The sequence below is a fragment of the Podarcis raffonei genome, chromosome 10 (assembly GCF_027172205.1).
Source record: "Podarcis raffonei isolate rPodRaf1 chromosome 10, rPodRaf1.pri, whole genome shotgun sequence".
Lineage (NCBI taxonomy): Eukaryota > Metazoa > Chordata > Lepidosauria > Squamata > Lacertidae > Podarcis > Podarcis raffonei.
In genome coordinates, this window is record NC_070611.1 from 70,387,449 (window position 1) to 70,410,143 (window position 22,695).

The 22,695-nt window shown below is 42.8% G+C and overlaps 1 protein-coding gene across 1 annotated transcript in view; it reads left to right on the forward strand.

The window, feature by feature from the left end:
- The window catches only part of EXOC4 (exocyst complex component 4), a 356,086-nt gene that overhangs the window by 164,059 nt on the left and 169,332 nt on the right, over nt 1–22,695 (forward strand). The window contains exon 10 of the mRNA XM_053405737.1: nt 17,088–17,184. Within this exon, the coding sequence (XP_053261712.1) occupies nt 17,088–17,184 (97 nt within the window). The remainder of the gene's footprint in view (nt 1–17,087; nt 17,185–22,695) is intronic.

Sequence of the window (22,695 nt, forward strand, 5' to 3'; positions counted from 1 at the left end):
TGAACTTATTCATTCTACCATGCAAGGCATGGAAGGGTTTCCTAATATTTAGTTACCGCTACAAATCAAAGTAATATAGAATTTAAGAAGTTGGCACTTCGATTCATCACACCAAGCAATCCATTTTTGCTTTTGCTGAAGCCTTCTTGGGGCCTGAAAATGATGAAAACTTTAATAACTTTTTGCCTGCACACATTCTCCCCCGGGGCTTGTGGTAAATATCAGGTACCAAGATACTGTTGAAATTAACTTGAAAACATAAAAATGTGAGCCGTCCCTCTTCTCCATTCCTGCCATCCTCAATGTCAAGGAAAACGTATGACTTTATGACACTCTTCATAATAGCTCTGCCCCCAACTCAGAAAATGCTGGCTGCCTTGAAGAGCTCTTGTTAATCTGAAAATAAACCGGCAGGATTACATAAATAATGAAAGAGCTAAAAATGCTGTAGTTTTGTAATGTAGATGAAGGCAAGGTGTCATGTCAGGATCACATTTGCATACTAGAATGATTTAGTTATCATGCCGTCTACTCTAAAGAAGCCAAAATGGCTATGAATATTCATGGGTTTCAATTAAAATATTAATGACACACCAGTACTTTTGTGGACTCTGAGCATCCATAAATAGTTTGGATTGTGTGGAGAATGGAAGGATCAGGTGGAAAACGAAGCAACAGAATGGTGCACCTACAGATGGGATGATGATTTGCATTTGTTCCAGAGTCAAAAGATGGGCAGTTATTTATTTGCACATCAGTATGTAGCAGTTAAACCCTTGCAAATATTGCCCATTCAGATACACAGTTGGAGTGATGTTTTATCAGAGACAGGAGATATACCTGTCTTGAAGTTTGCTGTTCCATTTCAAATCTACTTTGAAGACATAGGGGGGCTCCCTCCATCTGTCCTAAAATGTGCCTTGCATGTATCATACAATTCTCCTAGTCTCTCTAGCTCTGGCAATGCTGCTACAATGCTAATACTTCTCAGCAGCCAAGTTGCCTTGGCTTCCATTATCCCTGCTTCAGTTTTCTCAAAGTCAAACAGCATGTGCTACATGCTAGATTCCTTGATATCCTTCTGACATTTTTGAGATACATTGATTCTAGGTGCCTAAAAGTGTCTAGCATTTCAAACGCACAGCTCCTGGAGTTGTCTGTGGAAGAACAAGCAGGAAGAATGTCAGGGCTGATAAGCAGTAGGTTGGATGAGAAATGACTGAAGCAATGTTGATTTTGCAGAAAATAAGAGGCACGGCTGAAGCATAACCTGTGCTTCATGTTCTACACCGTTAAGACCGTGTTCATGGAAGACAATCTTACTCGACTACGAGTAATCGCAGCAGAAGAAGAAGACCTAAAGGTTATAGTTCTCCTTCCTCCATAGCAGACAAATTTTTGAGACCTGGACACATGTCTGTGTGCTTTTATAGAGCCCTCCTGAAGCTCTTTCTTCAGCTAATTCTCTCTCAATGGGATTCTGCATGCCACCCTCATGGCTGTGTTCTGTAGGTTCTTTATTCTTTTGTTGGTAGAATATTTCCTGCAATTTCTTCCAAATGAATTGTTGCATTTCTGCCAATGGAGTGATCAGTTGGAGACCCACCTTGCAAATAGTCATGTTTGGGGAGTGGGTCAAGCTGAAAAGGGCTCACCAAGTACTGTACAGTGGTACCTTGGGTTAAGTACTTAATTTGTTCTGGAGGTCTGTTCTTAACCTGAAGCACCACTTTAGCTAATGGGGCCTCCTGCTGCTGCCTCGCCGCCAGAGCACGATTTCTGTTCTCATCCTGAAGCAAAGTTCTTAACCTGAGGTAATATTTCTGGGTTAGCGGAGTCTGTAACCTGAAGCGTATGTAACCTGAAGCGTATGTAACCCGGGGTACCACTGTATATCATTCCAAATTGCCAAACGAGGGAGGTTTTGCTTTGTGCTCTCTAATTTTGGGTGGGCGAATGTTGACCAGCAAGGACTGTCAAACTATTCAGCATGTTTCTCCTTGGGCACCTGAGCTCATTACCTTGTGGTTTATTGGATGGCACGTGGAGGCAAAGGAAGAATCATCCCTTGCAGTGTGCTGCACAGCACAGTGGAAGAAAAAGCATCTCATTTGACAGGGTCAAGGGGTTGAATTGTGGCTGTAGAGGAGCATGTACCAAGCCTTCCTTCTGCATTCCAGTCAGTTGCTCTGCTCTAATGAAAAACCTTGCTGTATTTGGCTTGTCTTTTCTTCTTGCAAGCTTAGCTCAGCTTTGCCTGTCTTCCAAGTTTTACCTTTCCACTTGTGTTACCTTGATCTGTAGTATTCCCTCAGATTGATCCCCTGACAGTCTCTGCTCTGTATTCACCCTCTCTTTGGACCATTCTTTTAGCACCATTTCTTATGATGATGATAATCAGACTCATCCATAGATCATGCTTAATATGAGCAGAAATAGCTGGCTTAGTCCGGTCTAGTCCTGCCTGTTCTGACTGGCAAAATCTTTCAAAGTTTCAGGAAGAAGTCTTTCTCAGCCATGCTGTGACCCCCCCTTGTATACCACTGAATCTTAGTCCTTCCACTAGAGCACATGATTTGCATGCAAAAAGATCCCATGTTCAATCACTGGCGCTTCTAGGTAGGTAGGGAAAAAATAGGTTTGGAACTGTGAAGGTCCTACTGCCAATCATTGTAGACAATACTGAGCTAAATGAGTCTATGACCCAACTTTGATATAAGTCAGTTCTTATACTCTGGTGGTACATTCAGTGTATGTGCTTCTATGATTGCACTGTGACTTCTCCAGGAGGCACCATACTTCATGATGAGCCCTTCTTGCTACCCAGAGGATCTATCCCATTCCTTTCCGCAAATCTTCATGAAACGAATAAGTTCGTTTCATGAAGATTTCATGAAACGAATAAGATAATGAGTTAAAGCTCATTATCCGTTGTCCAAGATCTCCTTGTGCAGACTGCTCAGATTCCTGGTGAATGAAAGATACAGGAAACATCCAACCTGAAATCAAATCATCTGGGAGAAAGGCCCTACTTGTGATCCCCATCAGGAAAAATGATACAAAGAACATGGACCATGGCATTCTTCAGGAGACCACACTTAGGGTAGCACTTGCTGTGGAAATCCATCCTAAGAGAAATCAAACAATCCTTCTCTTTACCTGTATTCAGAAAACATGTAAATACTTTTTTTTTAATCCAGGCTTCTGGCCAATAGTTTTAAGACCTTTTTATATTGCTGGTTGTAACTGATGGTTGTAATATATTATAATGTTGTTTTGAATTGTTTTACATAATTTCATGGTTATCATCTGCCCTGGACTCCCCTTAGGGACAAATGGAGGGTTATAAATTAGAAAGAATAAATAATGAAATTAAACAAATAAAATTACCCTAGGCGCAGCACTTTTTTGGCTCAGAAAATCTTAAGAGCCAAGATATCAGTAGCCTGAAACCCCAAAGAACTTGTGTACCTCTGTTGTAGTGGATCTCTTTATTGGGACTAGCCAGCAGATATTTCCCTTGACTGTGCCAATTTACAGGAAAGAAATAAAAATATTCGTGAAGGCAGAATGGAAACTGAGCAGCAGATGGTCCAGCAAATGTCAATGAGGCATACAGATTGAAATTTTTAAGAGAAAAGGTCAACTTGCTAAGAGAAAGACGAATAGGAGTCTAACACAGAAGAAGGGGCACAAAAGTCAAACCATTATTTTCTATCTTTCGTAGCAATTTCCAAGGAAGAAATAGGTGCTATTGGCTTGCATGAAAACGGACGGGAATCTTTCCCAAATTAAACCGCACAGTGAATAATGTAGCAGCTCTTACAAATTCATTGCCCTGACATAAACCAAAAAAGGTTGTCTATCTTAAATGAGCCAGAGTGTTGTCCTTTTCCCTTACTGGCTAGTAGTAGCCCTACGGTAGTCTTGCATTACTTTCTGTGGTCCCAATAACCTTTTCTGCCTTTCAACCTGATGCTAAATTGTCAGCCATGTTTTAATGAATACAGTTCTGTTGGTGCCAAATGAAGCCTATCTTGAAATTTTAGAACCCAGGAAAGGCTACGCAGTGTTTATAGTGAGAAATGGCAGGATTGAGGGATCAACTCAGTCTATTTACCATAGGTAGCAAGCCCCCTCCCAGGCAGGTATCTCACCCCCAAACCCCCATTGCTGGCTCCCTATGGTTACTTGAAAATACCCTCTCCTTCCACTTTGGGACAGAATTTTAGGAAAGAGCTAATGGGGCAGAGGTTTTTGTGAATGTGAGTGACAACCCAGAGGAACACTTCTTTCTCTCCGTTGCTTGCCAGAATGCTTCCTTGCTGAAATCCTCAGATACCATTGAGTCTTCCCCAGGAAGCTTATTCAATTCTACAGACCTTGCTTCTTCATCCCACCAGTACCAGAGGCAGTAGGAGACCTGCTAGCCCTGCCAGAGCACTGCCCTTTCAACTGCATGCTGATCTCCTTCAGGGAAGTGAGGATGAAAACACGAACCTCCAATCCGGGGTATTTTACCCTGGGGGTGGGAGCAGTATGTGTGGGTTATGCCACAGTACGACAGCGAGCTGTGTCTGCCCTTACAGCTATCTGCCAGGCCAGAGAAAGCAAGAGAGTGCAAATGAATGCATGCCTTTATGCAAATATAAAGGGGAACACTGATATACCACTGACATATACATTTATAATGAAATAACTCGTAGCACTGGGTGGGTGGCTATATAAAACCAGCCTTAAAGGGACATATCCAGGAGCTGTCAAGCGAAACCTGCGGGAAGACATTATTGTATTTATTTTGAACTTTAAAAAAAAAGGCAACACAACAGTTTGATTAGTTTGAGCAGTTTCCCCTGAGGGCTGAATGTGGAATGAAACTTCATTATAAAATATAGTGCCTGGACTTCAGCTTGAATCAGGGTTGCCATTTTTCCCTCTCAGTCCTTCAGGGAATTGACATTTCTTCACACACAAATCTCCCCTGACCAAGCTCCTCTTCCAATCTTAGGCTAGCTTATTATCCCTAAACAAAATGGTAAAATTTACTTCCTTGGAGTCAGAAATGGCCCGAGCTAGCTTAAATTGACTTAGTAGGCAGAAAGGAAAGGCAGATCATTATGGAACAGTGGCACCTCAGGATACAATTAGTTCTAGAAAGATGATCCTGTAATCAGTTTAAGCTGATATTTCCTTGAAATAGTTGTGTTTTGAAGACTAAGTGGTGGGGGAGGAGTATCAGGTTCTTGGGTATTTGCTGAAAATTAAAAATGTGTATCACAACTATATACCACGTCCATTCTGATAATGAGTACATATTTTTTCCCTGATTTTTGTAGCCTCTAGCTCTCAGAATAAGGATCTTAAAAATCAGGGGTTCTAATCAGGTTGTGAGATTTAAGAAGAAGTGTTGCTTGGCTGGCATCCTGGTCCTTTTACATTTTGGGCCTCTGTTGAATCTACTACCATCAGATATCTAATCTAGTGTTCTTGGCTATTTTGAACCAGCATTCCAGTGTTATTCGATTGCCTGTTGGCCTCTGTTCTGCAGCCCTGTGGCTTGGGACTGCATTATTGTCCCACCATGACTGCCTGTATTACTGCCTTTACATTTGTTTAGTTTCAGCATTGTTTATTGAAAAGAATGGGGAAAGCCACATAGGAATGTATGTCGTGCAAATATAACAACCAGCAAAGAAAGCATATGGAGAAATGTTAGGAAAAGAATTGTGTGTTAATAATAATAATAACAACAACAATATAATAATAATAATAATAATAATAATAATAATAATAATAATAATAATAATAATAATTATTGATACTCCACCCTCCCCGGCCAAGGCTGGGCTCAGGGCGGCTAACATCAAATATATAATACATTAAAAACACAAAATCAAATGATTGATTAAAACATAGCTCAAAATCGCAGTAAAATCAAAATAAAATTAAGTGGCCAACCCACGAATCGCAGCCATGAGGGTAGGAATATTAAATGTTCGCCAGGCCCAGTCACCTGTGCTGGTCCCATATGGGCCGATAGAAAGGGCCAAGGAGGCCACTTACCGTATTTTTCGCCCCATAAGACGCACCTTTTCCCTCCTAAAAAGTAAGGGGAAATGTGTGTGTGTCTTATGGAGCGACTGCAGGGGGGAGGCAGGCAGGCAGGAAAAGCGGCTCTTGTGGGCTTTTCCCCAGGAGGGAGAAGGGACTGATCAAGATTTTTTTTCTTGATTTCCCCCTCTAAAAACTGGGTGCGCCTTATGGTCCGGTGCGCCTTATGGAGCGAAAAATACGGTACATGCAGGGTTTCATGGAAAGAAGGGGAAAGAAGTGTTGTGGGGAATCCTGGTAGTTCTGCACACCCTAAAAGCCATGTCTTTGTAACACATATCCTGGGTGTGTGACAGAGCTTGGTGACTTAAATAATGCTTTAGTTTTACATCATCGTTAGCATTAGCTAGATGCTTTTGCATTCGTTAACTAACCTTGCTTAATGTCAGTGCAAGTGTACCGATGAACCAAGATTAAAGCCAGAGAAGTTAAGAGAAGCATTAGTGCTGGAGAGGGAGGCAGAAGAGTGAAGAATCATGTGAGCCATTTGTTTCTGATCCTTGAACCATATTTAAGAGATGGGCAGTGTTACATTGACTATACACCTATTTTACTAGGCACCCATTCAGTCTAGGCTGAATATCTCTGGAGACTGAATATATGACCAAAATATAATTCTGTAAATCAGATTTCAACCAGACCTCAAAAGATTTAGGCATTCATGGCAGCAAGCCCATTTACTGGGAAGTGGGAGTCTTGCTAGTGGAGAGACACTTGCAGTTCAAGCACCGTGATGAATGCACAGATACACAGTCACAGAACCAAGCCAGTTGCCTTTGGACACTTGTCTGTTAAGGCTTTCAGATTGTGCAAGACCAGTTCTTTGCAGCTCAGAGAGAAACCCTGCCACCTTTTGTGAAGCAGAGGATCTGTTTCCATGTTCCATTCTCTCTCTCTTTCTTGCTGCTTGTCATTCAGCACAAGAATAAGCAAGGAAATTATTACTTCCTGCTCTAGCTGACATTGAATTCTCTGCCCTTCTCCTTGAAATATCACAAGGGGAGAAAAATAGCAGAAGAAGGGGGAAATTAAATCATCGTTCCTTTCTGGAAGATGCTGGTTATATACGAGCTGTGTTCTCAGTGTAGGAGCAGCCTTGTGTTGCTTTTGGTATAGATCACCCAGAAATATATGGAAAAGTAAACTTTTCCTCCTTTCCCCAAGAGTCTACTAAATTAGGGTTCAGCATGTTTTTGACACAGTGACTTTTATGAAATTGGTTTTTATTAAAGTCTGCAGGTTGCCTGCCATGGCTTTGATTAAGCATGGTATTAGGATCATATCCTGGGCTAACAGTATTTCCAAATCCCTGACTGTGTTTTCAAAGAATTGTGATTAAAGTTCTGGCTGCTTTCCCACAATTGCTAATATCTGTTGAGGGGTTGAGTTACCATCTTGGTTATTGGTGCTCAGGTTTCTCCTACATATGGGCCCCTCTGTGTTTTCTCACCAATATCAGTAAGCATCGTCTTTACGGGAGCTACTTCTGCATTGAAATGCAAGGATTAAAGCTGTAACCAAATTAACACCAGGGTCTTGAGGTTTCCTAATGCGGCTGGGGAGTCAGCGTGTTAGATGCTTTCGAATGCCTAATGCACGTTTGATTGAATCTTGGGCAAAACAAAGCAATGAAATGAGGAGGTGGGGAAAAGCCCATCTGAAAAAGATTATGGATGAACAGGTTGAGTAATGCCATCTGACAGCTCGAATTCTGAACAATCTGATCATTTCTGCTGCAGATGGGAGTTGTAGCTTTGTACTTTGTGCTTTGCTGGCATAGACAATCCATTTAGGGTTCCCTCTGGGAAAAGCCCATATTATTACCCAGATTCTGTGTACACATTATTTGATAATGAATTAATTCAGACTCCTTTTGTGTTCATTGAAGTAATGGCAATCTCTCTCTCCCCCCACCCATGCAGATTGATAAAGATATCACAGCTCAGAATAGCCAAGTAGGATTTTCTCTTGTTTGAGCTTTGATGTAGCAGATTTCAAGCAAGACTGGCAATGGTTTCTTAGCTTGATGAGGACCCAGCAAGTTTACCAGTATCAGGAGCAATTTGTTAAACCGGCCCCTGGAGGGTTTGTTAGTCATAGCAGCGCTGGAGCTGGCAAAGCTCCTTAATCCTTAGGTATTTGTTGTACCAATATCTTCGATGCCATATTTAATCTGTCTACGAGTGTTTATATATGGGGACACACTATGTATGGGTTTTATTGATCCAGTGTGTGCAGTTAAGAGTAAATGATAATAGATTTGTTGATTTCAGGTCACTATTCCAAAACAACACCTTTCTACACTAGCATGAAATTTCAAGTTGTTTTCAGCCACACTTTGACTGGCTTTTTGGCCATTTGGAGGCCCATTTAGAGGCAATTCTGCCATTTGGGCATGTGATGCAGTAGGCATCCTGCTATGTGCATCAGACCCATTTATCCTGTCCACTTGGCCCCCAGCTTGCCTCATCTGCTTCCTGTTGTCACTCAACAGAGTACTGGAATTGAGCTTAGAAGACCTTGTTGCTTAGCCATGAGATCTCTGAATTGCCTTGGGAAATGATATTTCTGTGGTGCTTCTGCCCTCTGTCCTGGTTCTTTATTTCATTTCAGTATGATTGCTCAAATTTTTACATTAATTACCTTCTGCATACTTAACAGTACATCCTTTGGAAACTGAGGTTGAGAATGTCAGGACCAAAAGGTGCAACCCTTTGTTGGAAGTCAGGAGCAATTTGCCCACATCAGCCCAGCTATTTAGGCTGAGGTCTTTAGTACATTGACTAGGGATCAAACCTCTTTGAACACAGTGGGAATTAGTTCTGAGTAAACATGCATCATAGCTCAGTATGTTAGCTCAGTATGTTTCCTCTGTGGCTCAGGGTTGGCAGTAACAAATAATAGCAGAGTTGTATTCACCCAAGTCCTACTCAGAACAGACCCATTGTAATTACTGAACCTAAATTAGTAATGTCCATTAACTTCAATGAGTCTACTTTACCAAAGGTGTCATGGGCTTTGAAGACACTTGAACTCAGTACGCAAGGGAGAAATGTGCTAAGAGGAAGGCACGCTTGGCAAGTCCACATTGGCCTCCACAGTCACTTACAAACTCATTGTTAAAACCGTGTTTATGGAAGACAATCTTACTTGGCTACGAGTGATCGCCAAAGAAGACGAAGACTTTGAATAGGACTAGCAGTGAATACGAGCATAAGTATCCAGCTTAAAAGGTTTGAGAGGAGCTGTACAGGGAAGGGATGTTCACTGGATACTCTGACAAGATTGTGGGGGAAATACCGGTAATGTAAATTCTCCCAGTAGTGGAATGGACAAAGAACTAGACTTAAAAGCCATTGTTTCTGATATTTGGGGATGGAATAGCTCACTCTGAATAAAAGTTGTTGGGTGTGTGTGGATGGCAGCCTTTTATTGTGTTTTGAAATGGCAGCAAACCATATGCAAATATAAGGCGACATGTTGTGGTCTAATTGCTTGCAGCATTTCTGTTATACTCCGTATTGTTTTAATTTCACATCATGACTAAAAATGCTGCTGCATTCTCTTGGTGGAGTTTGTGCCTAGGGTTGTGCCGCAACTGTGCTGTTCAGTGGCATTTGGTGTAGATAGGGAAAATAGTAAATACGGGAGATGGCAAATATATTAATCAGACCTCCTCCTGATGAATCCTGGTCAAAAAATAAGAAGAGAGGGGAAAGCAGCTTGAATTTTAAACAGATTATGGAGTCAAAAAATATTTTAAGTGTGTCTGACTCTGATCAAATGATAAAATGTAGTTGAGGCTGTCCTCCCCCCCCCCCCATTCTTTATATGGGGGGGCAGATGGAATGAGAGAAAGTAATAAATCATGTTTTGGAATAGCAAGCTGCAGCTTAGTGGAATTGGTGTGGTGGAGAATCAGTGGTAAGTGTGGAAGATGGAGATGATGGCAAAGCTACACCTGCGAGTCGACTGCAGGACTGTACTGTATTGCTAGACATAGACTACTGAAATGCTCAGGGATACAACCCGTGGAGGGTGACGTTTTTGTCACAATAAGCCTTGGAGCCCCATAAGTATGTTACGATGTGATGGGTGGAAACAAGCTGTTTACGTTACTGTTTAACATGTATATCGAGAATCCCTCCAATGTTTAGGAATTCAAAGTCCTGACTTTGGATTTTTGAACACTCGATCTGCTGTGTTTGAGAATCATAGACAGCACTCTTGGTGGGCACAGGATCTGTAGCTCAGTGGTTGGAGCACATTCTCTGCATGCAGAATGCGGCAGATTAACCATAGATTCATAGAGTTGGAAGAGACCACAAGGGCCATCGAGTCCAACCCCCTGCCAAGCAGGAAACACCATCAGAGCACTCCTGACATATGGTTGTCAAGCCTCTGCTTAAAGACCTCCAAAGAAGGAGACTCCACCACACTCCTTGGCAGCAAATTCCACTGTCGAACAGCTCTTACTGTCAGGAAGTTCTTCCTAATGTTTAGGTGGAATCTTCTTTCCTGCAGTTTGGATCCATTGCTCCGTGTCCGCTTCTCTGGAGCAGCAGAAAACAACCTTTTTCCCTCCTCTATGTGACATCCTTTTATATATTTGAACATGGCTATCATATCACCCCTTAAGCTCCTCTTCTCCAGGCTAAACATGCCCAGCTCCCCTAGCCGTTTCTCATAAGGCATCATTTCCAGGCCTTTGACCATTTTGGTTGCCCTCCTCTGGACACGTCCCAGTTTGTCAGTGTCCTTCTTGAACTGTGGTGCCCAGAACTGGACACAGTACTCCAGGTGAGGTCTGACCAGAGCAGAATACAGTGGCACTATTACTTCCCTTGATCTAGATGCTATACTCCTATTGATGCAGCCCAGAATTGCATTGGCTTTTTTAGCTGCCGCGTCACACTGTTGGCTCATGTCAAGTTTGTGGTCAACCAAGACTCCTAGATCCTTTTCACATGTACTGCTCTCAAGCCAGGTGTCACCCATCTTGTATTTGTGCCTCTCATTTTTTTTGCCCAAGTGCAATACTTTACATTTCTCCCTGTTAAAATTCATCTTGTTTGTTTTGGCCCAGTTCTCTAATCTGTCAAGGTCGTTTTGAAGTGTGATCCTGTCCTCTGGGGTGTTAGCCACCCCTCCCAGTTTGGTGTCATCTGCAAATTTGATCAGGATGCCCTTGAGTCCATCATCCAAGTCGTTGATAAAGATGTTGAATAAGACCGGGCCCAAGACAGAACCCTGTGGCACCCCACTAGTGGGAGTGAACCCCTTGGTATTGGTATTGGTATTGTAATAGGGATTTTTAAAATGTTTGCTCTCCCTCATAAAACCTTGGGTGCTAGGCTACCAGAAAAAAATAATCTCAGTAAATAAAGTCTCCAGGTGAAAGGGTCATCAGGTAGAAGTTGATGAGAAAGGACCTTTTCCTGGAGAATGTCATGGACTGGCTGGGTGGGAGGCACCAAGGGAACTCCTGGGGAAGAAGACCAGGGGAGTGGTGGTGGGGTGATGATGAGTGGTCAGAGGGAGCAGACTGGGGTACCTTGGGTTGCCCCTTCACCCCCATCCATTTATACCCACCTGGATAAGGTGGAAGCAAATCCTACCAGGAGTTACAGTTTTCTGCTTCTAGCAGGAGTTTTAAGAGTGCACTGATGTGCTTACTCTCAATAAATATTAATGTGGTTTCTTCCCTTCTCTTTTGTTCAAAATCCTTGTTTAAAACCTTGGAAATAGCAAGGTCTTCTCTCAGTGTAGAAGAATCTAGGAAGAGAGGACAGCTTTTTCAGCATTGAAGGCCACATGAGCTATTCATCAGAAGTGTAGAGCCATAGTTCAAGAATAGAGAAAATTATTTGCATTGAAAAGTATTTGGTTTAATTCATAATATCTCCGGTTAAAAGGCTGCACGTTTCAAGGATGGCTGTGAAAGACTTCTCTCTGAGATCCTGGGGAGGAACTGCCAGATGGATGAGATTGCATTGGAAATTATTCACTCAAAATTCAGCATCTTATCATTGCAGAGTTGAAATTCTGACATCCTATCACTGCCCACCCAAGCAAGGAATTCCATGGTGTTTTGGGTGCACACATAGTTTCTAGTTAACTTAGATGGTTCACAGATCTTTTCATTTCTCCATGAAACTGCTAGCTTCTCCCAATAGAGATAGTAAAGGTAAAACAGTGTTTCCGTGCGCTGCTCTGGTTTGCCAGAAGCGGCTTAGTCATGCTGGCCACATGACCTGGAAGCTGTACGCCGGCTCCCTCGGCCAATAAAGCGAGATGAGCGCCGCAACCCCAGAGTCGGCCACGACTGGACCTAATGGTCAGGGGTCCCTTTACCTTAAAGGTAAAGGACCCCTGACAGTTAAGTCCGGTCACAGATGATTCTGGGGTTGCGAGGCTAATCTCGCTTTACAGTTTTTCCGGGTCATGTTGCCAGCATGACTAAGCCGCTTCTGGCACAACATAACACTGAAACCAGAGCAGCACAAGGAAACACCGTTTACCTTCCCGCCGGAGCGGTACCTATTTATCTACTTGCACTTTTTGGCGTGCTTTCGAACTGCTAGGTTGACAGGAGCTGGGACCGAGCAACGGGAGCTCACCCCATTGCGGGGATTCGAACTGCCAACCTTCTGATTGGCAAGCCCTAGGCTCTGTGGTCTAGACCACAGCGCCACCCACGTCCCAATAGAGATAATACCCCTGCACAATTACTTCTGGAGTAAGAGAGAGGCGGGGAAAATGCTTCTGATCTTATCATAGATAGTTGGTGATCTTTTTTGCTTTCTTTAACCTCTGATTAATGTCTTAATTTTTTTTATAGGCTTCCAGAAGTTGAAGTGACTTCGTGCTTGTTTGTTTTTATCCTCAAACAAACCAGTCTTTTAAAGTCCCAAGAAATATTTGAGGGTGGCCAGTTCCCTCATAACATCCCAAACGGCTGCTCTGTTAGACTTAAATGTCTTGTACTGCTCAGTTATAGGAATCGTAGTCATAGTCTGAAAACCATCTCTATGTATCTATCATTATAGTGGCTCATGGCACTAAACTCCTTGGCTAGGGTGCTGGGTTTGCACTTTCAATGCTGCTGGCAGGTGACCAAGGAATGGCTCCTTAGGCATATTAAGTTCTAAAAATTCCACGGCTAACAATACTATTTAGCTGCCTTAGCTATGTACCACTGGATAACTGATGTAACATTTTCTCCCTCCTTTTTTTGGTATTAAAATATTTAGAACCTCCACTGGGTTCAAATTCCCTCCAATTATTACAACCAGCAGGATATACATGGGAATAGGTTGGGCAGGTTTTAAAATTGGAAGAATCTAGAGCCTTGCTGAGACAGGTTGGCTGGTCCATTTCCCAGTCAACTCTAAAACAGCATCTTTCCAGGCTGAGAAATTGGTTCAATTATCTACAACTTATTTCCAAATTCTCTGCATTATTGTGCATACAAGAACAAGCTTTATTTTGTGACAGGACTTGAAAGAAATTGGTTTCAAAACCAGTTGTTTTTGTGTGTGTGTGTGTGGCTGGTCTGGCTGACTTTTATGGTGTTATTTAAAGGATGGCTGAGTGAATGTATGCAGTTTGAAATTTGTTGTTAATATAATAGAAACAATATTAATTTAATCTTATTTATTACTGCAATTTCTCTTCTGCCTTTCTAAAAGCATATGGCAGCATACAAATTTAAAAACATATAAATATTCCTACTAATAATAATTCTTTGCTTACTAAAACAAGAACCAAATGTATCAATCAAATTTTATAACAGCAGCACAACATATGGTCTAAAACAATATTCCAGAAAAGCCAGTTGAATGAAAGCAATTTTGCTGCAGAGTGAACTATCAGAGACCAAGGGAGGTTGTCCCAAATTCAGGACTCCATAACTGGTCAAGTTCTAACACTGGTTCCAACCTGCCATATCTCAGATGTTCAAGAGATCTGGAAAAGGGGTTCAGAAGGCCAATGAAGCATACTTTATTTAAAAAAACAATAACCTAAAATTAGTGGAACGTGCTCTACTTCTACATTGTATCAGAGGAAGTATTTGGAAAAGGACAATAACTCAATGGTAGTGTTTGTGTGGTGCCTGCAGAAGATCTTGAACTGAATCCATGGTATCACTGATTTGAAAGAAAGGGTAGCAGGTGATGGGGAAGAACCCTCTCCCCAAGATCCTGGGGAGCTGCTGACAGAGTAGAAAAGGCTGGGCTAGATAGAATGCTTGTCTGATCCCTGCATTCCTTTCTACATTACCTGATTAAGGCTTGCCCTCTGATTGGAAGGAGGGAAGCGCAGAGCACATTCACAAACCTATTAGAGTTCTTTGAGGGTGTCAGCCAGCAGCATATAGATAGAAGTGATCCAGTTGACATTGTGTATTTGGACTTCCAAAAAGCTTTTGACAAAGACTTCTGAGTAAGTCAGGGAAGAAGAAGAGAGGTTCTCTTGTGGATCAGAAATAGGTGAAGTTGCAGGAAGCAAAGAGTAGGAATAAATGGACAGTTCTCCAAATGGAGAGAGGTGGGAAATGGTGGAGTCCCTCAAGGATCCGTATTGAGACCTGTGTTTTTTAACTTTTTCATGAACAGTATAGAGCTAGAACTGAGCAAAGAGGTGGCCAGGTTTGTTGATGATACTAACTTTTTCAGGGTTGTTAAAGACAAAGGGAGAATGTGAAGAGCTCCAAAAGGACTTCTTCAAGCTGAGTGAATGGGTGGTAAAATAGCAAACACAACGTAAACAAGTGTAATGTGTTGTATGTTGGGGCAAAAAAATACTAATTTCACAGATATGCTCATGAGATGACAGACTAGGAATAAACTCTATGAAGATGTTGACCCAGTGAGAAAGGCAAATTCCATGCTAGGGATCATGAGGAATGGAACTAAAAATAAAACTGCCAATAATCACAATGCTGTTATAGAAATCTATGGTGTGACTTCATTTGGAATACTGTGTACAGTTCTGGTTGCTTTACCTCAAAAAGCATATCATGGAGATGGGAAAAGTTTAGAAGAGGGCAACCCAAATGATCAAGGAGATAGAGTGACTCCACTTTGAAGAAAGGTTACAGTGTTTGGGGCTTTTTGGTTTGGAGAAAAGGCAAGCAAGAGGTGATATGATAGGAGTTTGTAAAATGATGAATGACATGGAGAAAGTACATAGAGAAAAGTTTTTATTTCTCTCTCATAACACTAGAACTCATGAACATCCAATGAAGTTTATCCAGGAGGCTCTTCTTAGATTCTTATGCAAAGTGTTAGTAGGGAACCCCATTGAGAATGGGCAGTTTTGCTGTGTGTCTCTGCTTTGGGCTCAGTTGGATCATTAAGTTACATACAGCAGACCTTGGTAGCAGCGAATTCTTTCTCCCCATGGAGAAGCCTGTGCAAAATAGCACTGTTATTTCAGGGTCCATTATGAAAATATTCAGCTACATTGCTGATGGACCCCATCTCTTCACTCCTATAGTTATCCTTCAGTTTATGATAAATTTTGCTTCACATCCATTCTGCACTCCCCCCAAAAGAGAAATCTTTTGGTTTATCACCAGGCAAATTAAATCAACATACTGGCACGCTTCCTTGATACAGCAGCTGGAAAATATTTAAAGCTTTTCTGCTTGCTGTAAAAAGTAGCCATAACCCATTTTGAACCATAAAGATATGAAAAATAAAAGAACCGTTAGTAAGTATGCGAGATTTCTGGGAATGGTGAGGAGGTCACAAAAGCTGCTGTTCCTGGAATTCATAAAAGTAAAAACAGCATTCTGTGAAGGTGAAGGTTGTTTTTCATATAGGACTTCATAGTAGCAGTTGCAGACTTATTGGCATTGCAGAGATACCATCATTTTCAAAATGGCTGAGAAGTAATGTGGCTGAGAAAGGTCCACCGATATATACATGGAGAGATTTGGCTCAATTTTTTTTTAAAAAGGTAGCATGTAGCATCCTCCTTGGTTCTAGGGTTGGCCATTTGGGTAGGGCAGGTAGCTTATCACAAAGCCAATGCAGTCATAATCAAGTTGCATTTTCTCTCCTTGGTTCCAAATCCCCCGCATGGCAGGTTTAGTTGTTGAGGAGTCCCTGGCACAGCCAAACAAAGGTTTATTTAAGTACCGTATATACTGATTAGGTACCAAGACCTGCTATTTTTGTTTCCAGGCCTTGGAACTTAAAATGTAGTTAACATGACCTTTCCCTTCTAAGTTAAACTGGTGAGTTAAAATTCTATGCATAGGAGGCAGAAGACTGTAGACAAACAACAAAGGGGGGCTCTTGTCCATGTCCTGCTTGTGGGATATTCAGAGGCATCCAGAGGTGGAAGCCTGGTAAATCTCAAGAAAACTGTGCAATATTGTTTTGTAATAGTGTGGTTTGGCTTACAGTTTCTGTTGGAAGAAATTTGGTCCTGTCTGTAAATTTCAGTAGTAGACTGGTGACAAAGTAGAATGTTGAATAATTACCTTAGACTAGTAGCAATTGCAGCTTACTTGGGTCAGAAAGGGTTGTTCCCCTCTGTCGCTTTGGGCATCAGAAACTGGGAATTCTGGGTGGGGTGGGGTGGACATGGCATTAGGTAGGATGGATTAAAACCCCAATAAAGATGTCTCATTTGAAGATTCCATGAGTTTGCTCACAGTGTTGAACCTTGGGGTTGCTGTGTATTGCATAGGGGAAAGAAACACCTATCCTGGACTGTGACTGGTAGCATGCTTCTCACTTGTGTAGTCTTCTAAGTAACTCCATAGAAGTTCCCAGCCTATCTGCCCATGCATATCAACATCCAAAAAAAGGGGAAGGGAGTAAGCAATTCTTAAAACACTTGCAGCATTCTGATCCTACTCAGATTGGCATTTATTCAGAGCAAAGGTCGACTAATTTAGATGAGCATGAGGGCAGTTCCTGAAAACAAACTTTTCCATGTTTTGTGTGTTTCTTTTTAAGGAGGTCCTGATGACAACTTGATAGAAGGCGGTGGGACAAAGTTTGTCTGCAAGCCAGGAGCCCGAAATATCACAGTCATCTTTCACCCGCTTCTGAGGTAACCCTATCCTACTGCTTTGTGTAGCATGTGTCTGTAATGTAATAATGGAAAAAATATACATTTATTTATTAGGCTGTGTTCAGACATTCGGTTTGTTATAACAAAGCTTTGGGCTGTTCCCAATGGTGCAATGAAACCGTATTGTTTCGTATTGTGTATAGAATTCAGAATCTTGGGACCCTCTGTTTCCTCTGGAAAGGAAGAAAATGTCAAGCATCTACTTTATTACAGCTTGACAGTGTGGAGGAAGTCACTGCTGAAATCTCAGAAGCCAAGAGGGGTGTGCTGAATAGGATTTCTGATGGTCTGGGGGTTTCATCATGCTTCAGTTTCTTGCGCCTCTCCATAACTAGCAGAAGTAGACTTTATTGTGTAAACAATTTAGGCAAACTGGCAAAAAAATCATGGGATATGAGCATAGGCTCACTAGTATTAATTATGGTTGACACCTGTGTGGGTAAAATGAACCAAGAGAATTTACCAAACAGAAAGGCTAGGGCAGGATGCACATAAAACTGCACCCCACTTCAGTTTTCTTAACTACATTAACCTACATCGTGTAGAATCTGACATTTGTTCTTATTGAAATTCCGTTGTTAGTTTTGGCCCAGTTCTCCAATCTGTCCAGGTCATCTAGAATCCTGATTCTGTGTTCTGTGGCATTGGCTACCTCTCCCAGCTTGGTGTCATCTACAAATTAGATGTGCATCTGCTCAATACCTCAATATCCAAATCGTTCATAAAGATGAGGAACAACTACAGGCCAGAACAGAACCCTGCAACTACCCACTTGTCACTTTTTTCCAGGATGATGAGGAACCATTAGTGAGCACTCTCTGGATTTGGTCAGTCAACCAGCTACAAATCCACCCCACAGTTATCTCATCCAGCCCACATTTTACAAGCGTCTCCACAAGAATATCATGGGGAGTCAAAAGCAATACTGAAATCAAGATACGCTATGTCCACAGCATTCCCTTGATCCACCAAGTTTGTAACTCTTATCAAAAAAAAGGAAATGAGGTTTGTCTGGCATGGCAATCCATCCTGGGTCTTAGTAATCAGTGCATCCTTTTCTAAGGGCTCACAGCCCAACTGTTTAATTATCTGTTCTAGGACCTTTCCTGGTATCAATATTAAGCTGACCGGTCAGCAGTCACAGTATTTTTCGCTCCATAAGACGCACCCGACCATAAGACGCACCTAGTTTTTAGAGGAGGAAAACAAGAAACAAGAAAACAAGACAAAGCCTCTTGAGCAAAGAGGGAGGAGCGCTCCCGCTGCGCTCAAGAGGCTTTGCGTGGCTATCCCTGAAGCCAGAAGAGCAAGAGGGATCAGTGCACAGCGCTCCCCCTCGCTGTTCTGGCTTCTGGGATAGCTGCGCAGCCTGCATTCGCTCCATAAGACGCACACACATTTCCCCTTACTTTTTAGGAGGGGAAAAGTGCGTCTTATAGAGTGAAAATATGGTACATCTTCTCACTCCACTTTTGAAGATAGGGACATTGCCAGCCTCCAGTCCACAGGGGCCTTACCCGTTCTCCAGGAATTCTCATAGATTATAGACAGAGGCTCTGAAATTACATCCACAAGCTTCTTTAGTACCTTTGGATGCAGCTCATCAGGTTCTGGAGATTTGAGTTTGTTTAAAGTGGTTAGGTGTTCCCTTACTTACTGCCTCTTTCTTTCTTGGGCTTCAGCTCCCATCTTGCTTTGTTTATTATGTTATCACCAGGTTGGACACTGCTTTCCTTTTGGGTGAAGACAGAGGCAAGGCAGGTTTGAGCAGTTCTGTCACTGATTTTTGTGCCTGAAAGTGAAAGCCAGGATTGGTTGCCAGATCCATGTTTTGAATAAATCTAATCTTTCAAACAGAACTTCAGATCAGTACCAGTACAATGCATAATGACAGAAGCAAAGGAGACAAGCGATATAGGACAAAACTGGGAGGAAAGCACAAGAACAACGTCAGATGGCAAAATTTGTTATTTACTGACCTGGGAAACAAACCTGCTGCTGCTTAGTAATTGATGATAAAAATAAAATTAATCATCATACTGGAAAGTGGAAGGAGGGAGATTAAACTTGAATGGTGCTCTAATAAGCTTTCCATTTCCACCTTACTTAGCTCAGGTATTTGCAGGTTCCAGCAGCCCCTGATGAGTTTTCCTGCTGAGAATTTCTAACGTATTTAAATAATTGACACACTGCTTCCAAAGGCAGAGGGGCCTTCATTTGCAGTCTTGTAAAGTTGAAACCTGTTTATCAAGAAATCAGCTTACCTTGCAGCGGCTGCAGCATTCGCTCGCTGCTTATTAATCATAACTGGCAGTGAATGATAAACAATTTGCTACAAGCCACAACTAAACTTTCCCCCACTCTTGATCAATAATAAATTACATTGTTTGCCGCCAAAGGGGGTCAAGCAGACAAATAAACCCGGAAAGAAAGCTATTGAGTTTTTAAGAAGCCGAGAGAGAGAGTGCATTTGCTGCAAAGTTCCCAGGAAAGTTGCACAACGATATGATAGAAGCAAGAATGGGTCAATGCAAAAAGGATGATGCATCATAACCATATAAAGTCTATTGCTCTTTGCCATAAATCTAACACTCATCATGTACTCTATATCGATGCAGATACAATGTTCTTAAACAATAAAAAATACATGAGCTCACATATATAAGCCGTGTTCATGAATGAAATGGGAAATCTTCCCAAAGAGCCAACTCATGGATTGCAGTTGCAGGATTTCCTGTGGCAAAGCAATGACCGCTGAGAGCACGTTAGGTTTGTAGTGCGGACATGTCATCTGGGTGGAGGTTGGGACAGCAGCCCCTTGATAGGGCTGGATAGCAAATGATTGACCAGGGCTATGAAGAGAATGGGCATCAGCAAGAGGGTACAGCTTGCAATTAGTTGGAACAGGGCAAGGACATATGCAAACAAGATAATGAAGCATTTGAGTGGTAGGGTGGATAGTACCACAGTCAGCTGCAATGGCGGCAGCATCTGGAACAGTTGCAAGTGCTGAAGCAGCTGAAATGTATGAGAAATTGAAAGACTAGGAGTCACACGGTGGTGCTGTTGGATAGCCTCAGTTGGTGCCTGTTGCTTCCTCACCTGGACATTTCTAGGGGAAATGATAGCCTTAAATGGTTGGTGGGCCAGCATGGCAAGGATTTGAGACTCATCACTTGAAAGGCTTGACCCAGCACTTCCAGATGCAACCAACACACTCTCCTCTTCAGAGATCCCTAGGAAGTTCCTTCCTTAGAGATGATATTGGATGCAGCAGCTCTCCTGTGATCTGGACTCCCCAGCTCAGAGTCACTGTCAGATGGTTTCAGGGGCTGGGCTTTGAGAGTCCGAGTCTTGTGAAAGAACTCAAAGGAGGGCAGGGTGATAATCTGAACAACAGAGCAAAGGAAATGGTTCTTATGGGAATAATTAGAGAAGAGTGTGCTGCTATTGCAATCACATCCCTCTTGTGGCTGGTCAATGTGAGAACAGGATCCTGGACTAGACTTTGGCCTTTGGCCTGATTCAGCAGGGCTGTTCCTATGCTCTTAATCAGGCATCAGCAAACTTTTTCAGCAGGGGGCCGGTCCACTGTCCCTCAGACCTTGTGGGGTGCCGGACTGTATTGGGGGGAGGGAATTAACAAATTAATAACAAAGGGACGCGGGTGGCGCTGTGGGTAAAACCTCAGCGCCTAGGACTTGCCGATCGCATGGTCGGCGGTTCGACTCCACGCGGTGGGGTGCGCTCCCGTCGTTCGGTCCCAGCGCCTGCCAACCTAGCAGTTCGAAAGCACCCCCGGGTGCAAGTAGATAAATAGGGACCGCTTACCAGCAGGAAGGTAAACAGCGTTTCGTGTGCTGCGCTGGCTCGCCAGATGCAGCTTGTCATGCTGGCCACGTGACCCGGAAGTGTCTGCAGACAGCGCTGGCTCCCGGCCTATAGAGTGAGATGAGCGCACAACCCTAGAGTCTGGCAAGACTGGCCCGTACGGGCAGGGGTACCTTCACCTTTTACCTTTATGCCCCACAAATAACCCAGAGATGCATTTTAAATAAAAGGACACATTCTACTCATGTAAAAACACGCTGATTCCCGGACCATCCGCGGGCTGGATTTAGAAGGCAATTGGGCCGGCTCCGGCTCCCGGGCCTTAATATGCCTACCCATGCTCTTATTGTTTGAAACAGTACTTTCTTTTTGTCTGCTCTGAAGCTAGTAACAGAGACAGCAGGGGATCTCTAAGGTCGTGGGCAGAGGACTTTCATATCACCTGCTACCTGATACTTTTTTAATTGGAGAGGCTGGGGACCTTGTGCATGCAAAGTGTGCACTCTGCCATTCAGTGATGGTCCGCTTTATGCATAATTTTAAAAACCACCAAAATGTTCACATACATTGCATTATCTTAACTTCTGCTTACAGCAAGCACCAGGATGAGCCAGGACTGGGTGTGAGGTAAGGTTGAGCCTCTCTGCAGCCATTGAGTAGGTTCATGGCTGAAAAAAAGAATGCCCCAGGGACTTCCTTGGGCACACACAGAGTTGCTACACCCAAGTGGTCCTGTTGTAAAAATAAATAAAAAATCGTTGCATGAATTAGAAAGTGCAGGGCACCATGCTTGGTCCTCCTCCTTCTCCCACCCCTCAGTGCTTTTAAAGCAAGGGAAGCGTTGATTTGCAAACCTACGTGCCTTGTTAAAAACAACAACGAAGCAACACCAGTTGACAAGCAATCTGTTTAGATTCCTTGTGTTTGTGAAGTACTTGCAGCTAATGACTCTGATGTCAATAAACTCTTGCTGGCTTAGAGCGCATTTCATAAAATCATCAGCCACCGCGTTGTGACAGGAAAGACGACTGTTAGGGAAACGCTTTCTCCAAAGTGACCGCTTCACCGCGGCGTGTAGTTCTGGCTGTTCATCTTTAGCGTTTCTGTCAGCTTGTCATGGGCGATCAGATATTATCTTCATTGCTGACATTCAACAAGCGTGTAAGGCATAATGAAAACTTCCTCTCTCTTCTCCCACCCCCCTTTTCGCCTCCTCCCCGCCCCAGCCTCTGTCAAACACAGATGACACATTTTGAATAGCAATTTTCATGACACACTTTGGTTTCATTACCAGCTTGATGGGTAGGCAGTGGAAATAATGTGTGTCATAAAAACGGTTAGGGCAAGATTTACGACGGAAAGATCTCTTCTCATTGTACAATACGCTTGTCACACGGGGAGGAAAAAAGATGGCATTTGCTACATCTTAACCTACTTTTCCCCCCTTGCCAAGTAGCACATCAATAACTGCGGGGGAGAGGAGAAATGGATTTACAACAGAAGCCCTCCTACTCAGGCTAGCCTTGTAGTGGAGGCTGATAGAGAGGAACAGGCTTAGAGTACAATGGTGTCTTCAGTGCAGTATCCATCAAGGCAAGAAACCTGGCTTTTTTCTGTGACTGACAAAGCTACAGCTACTGTGCTACAATGACCAAGTGT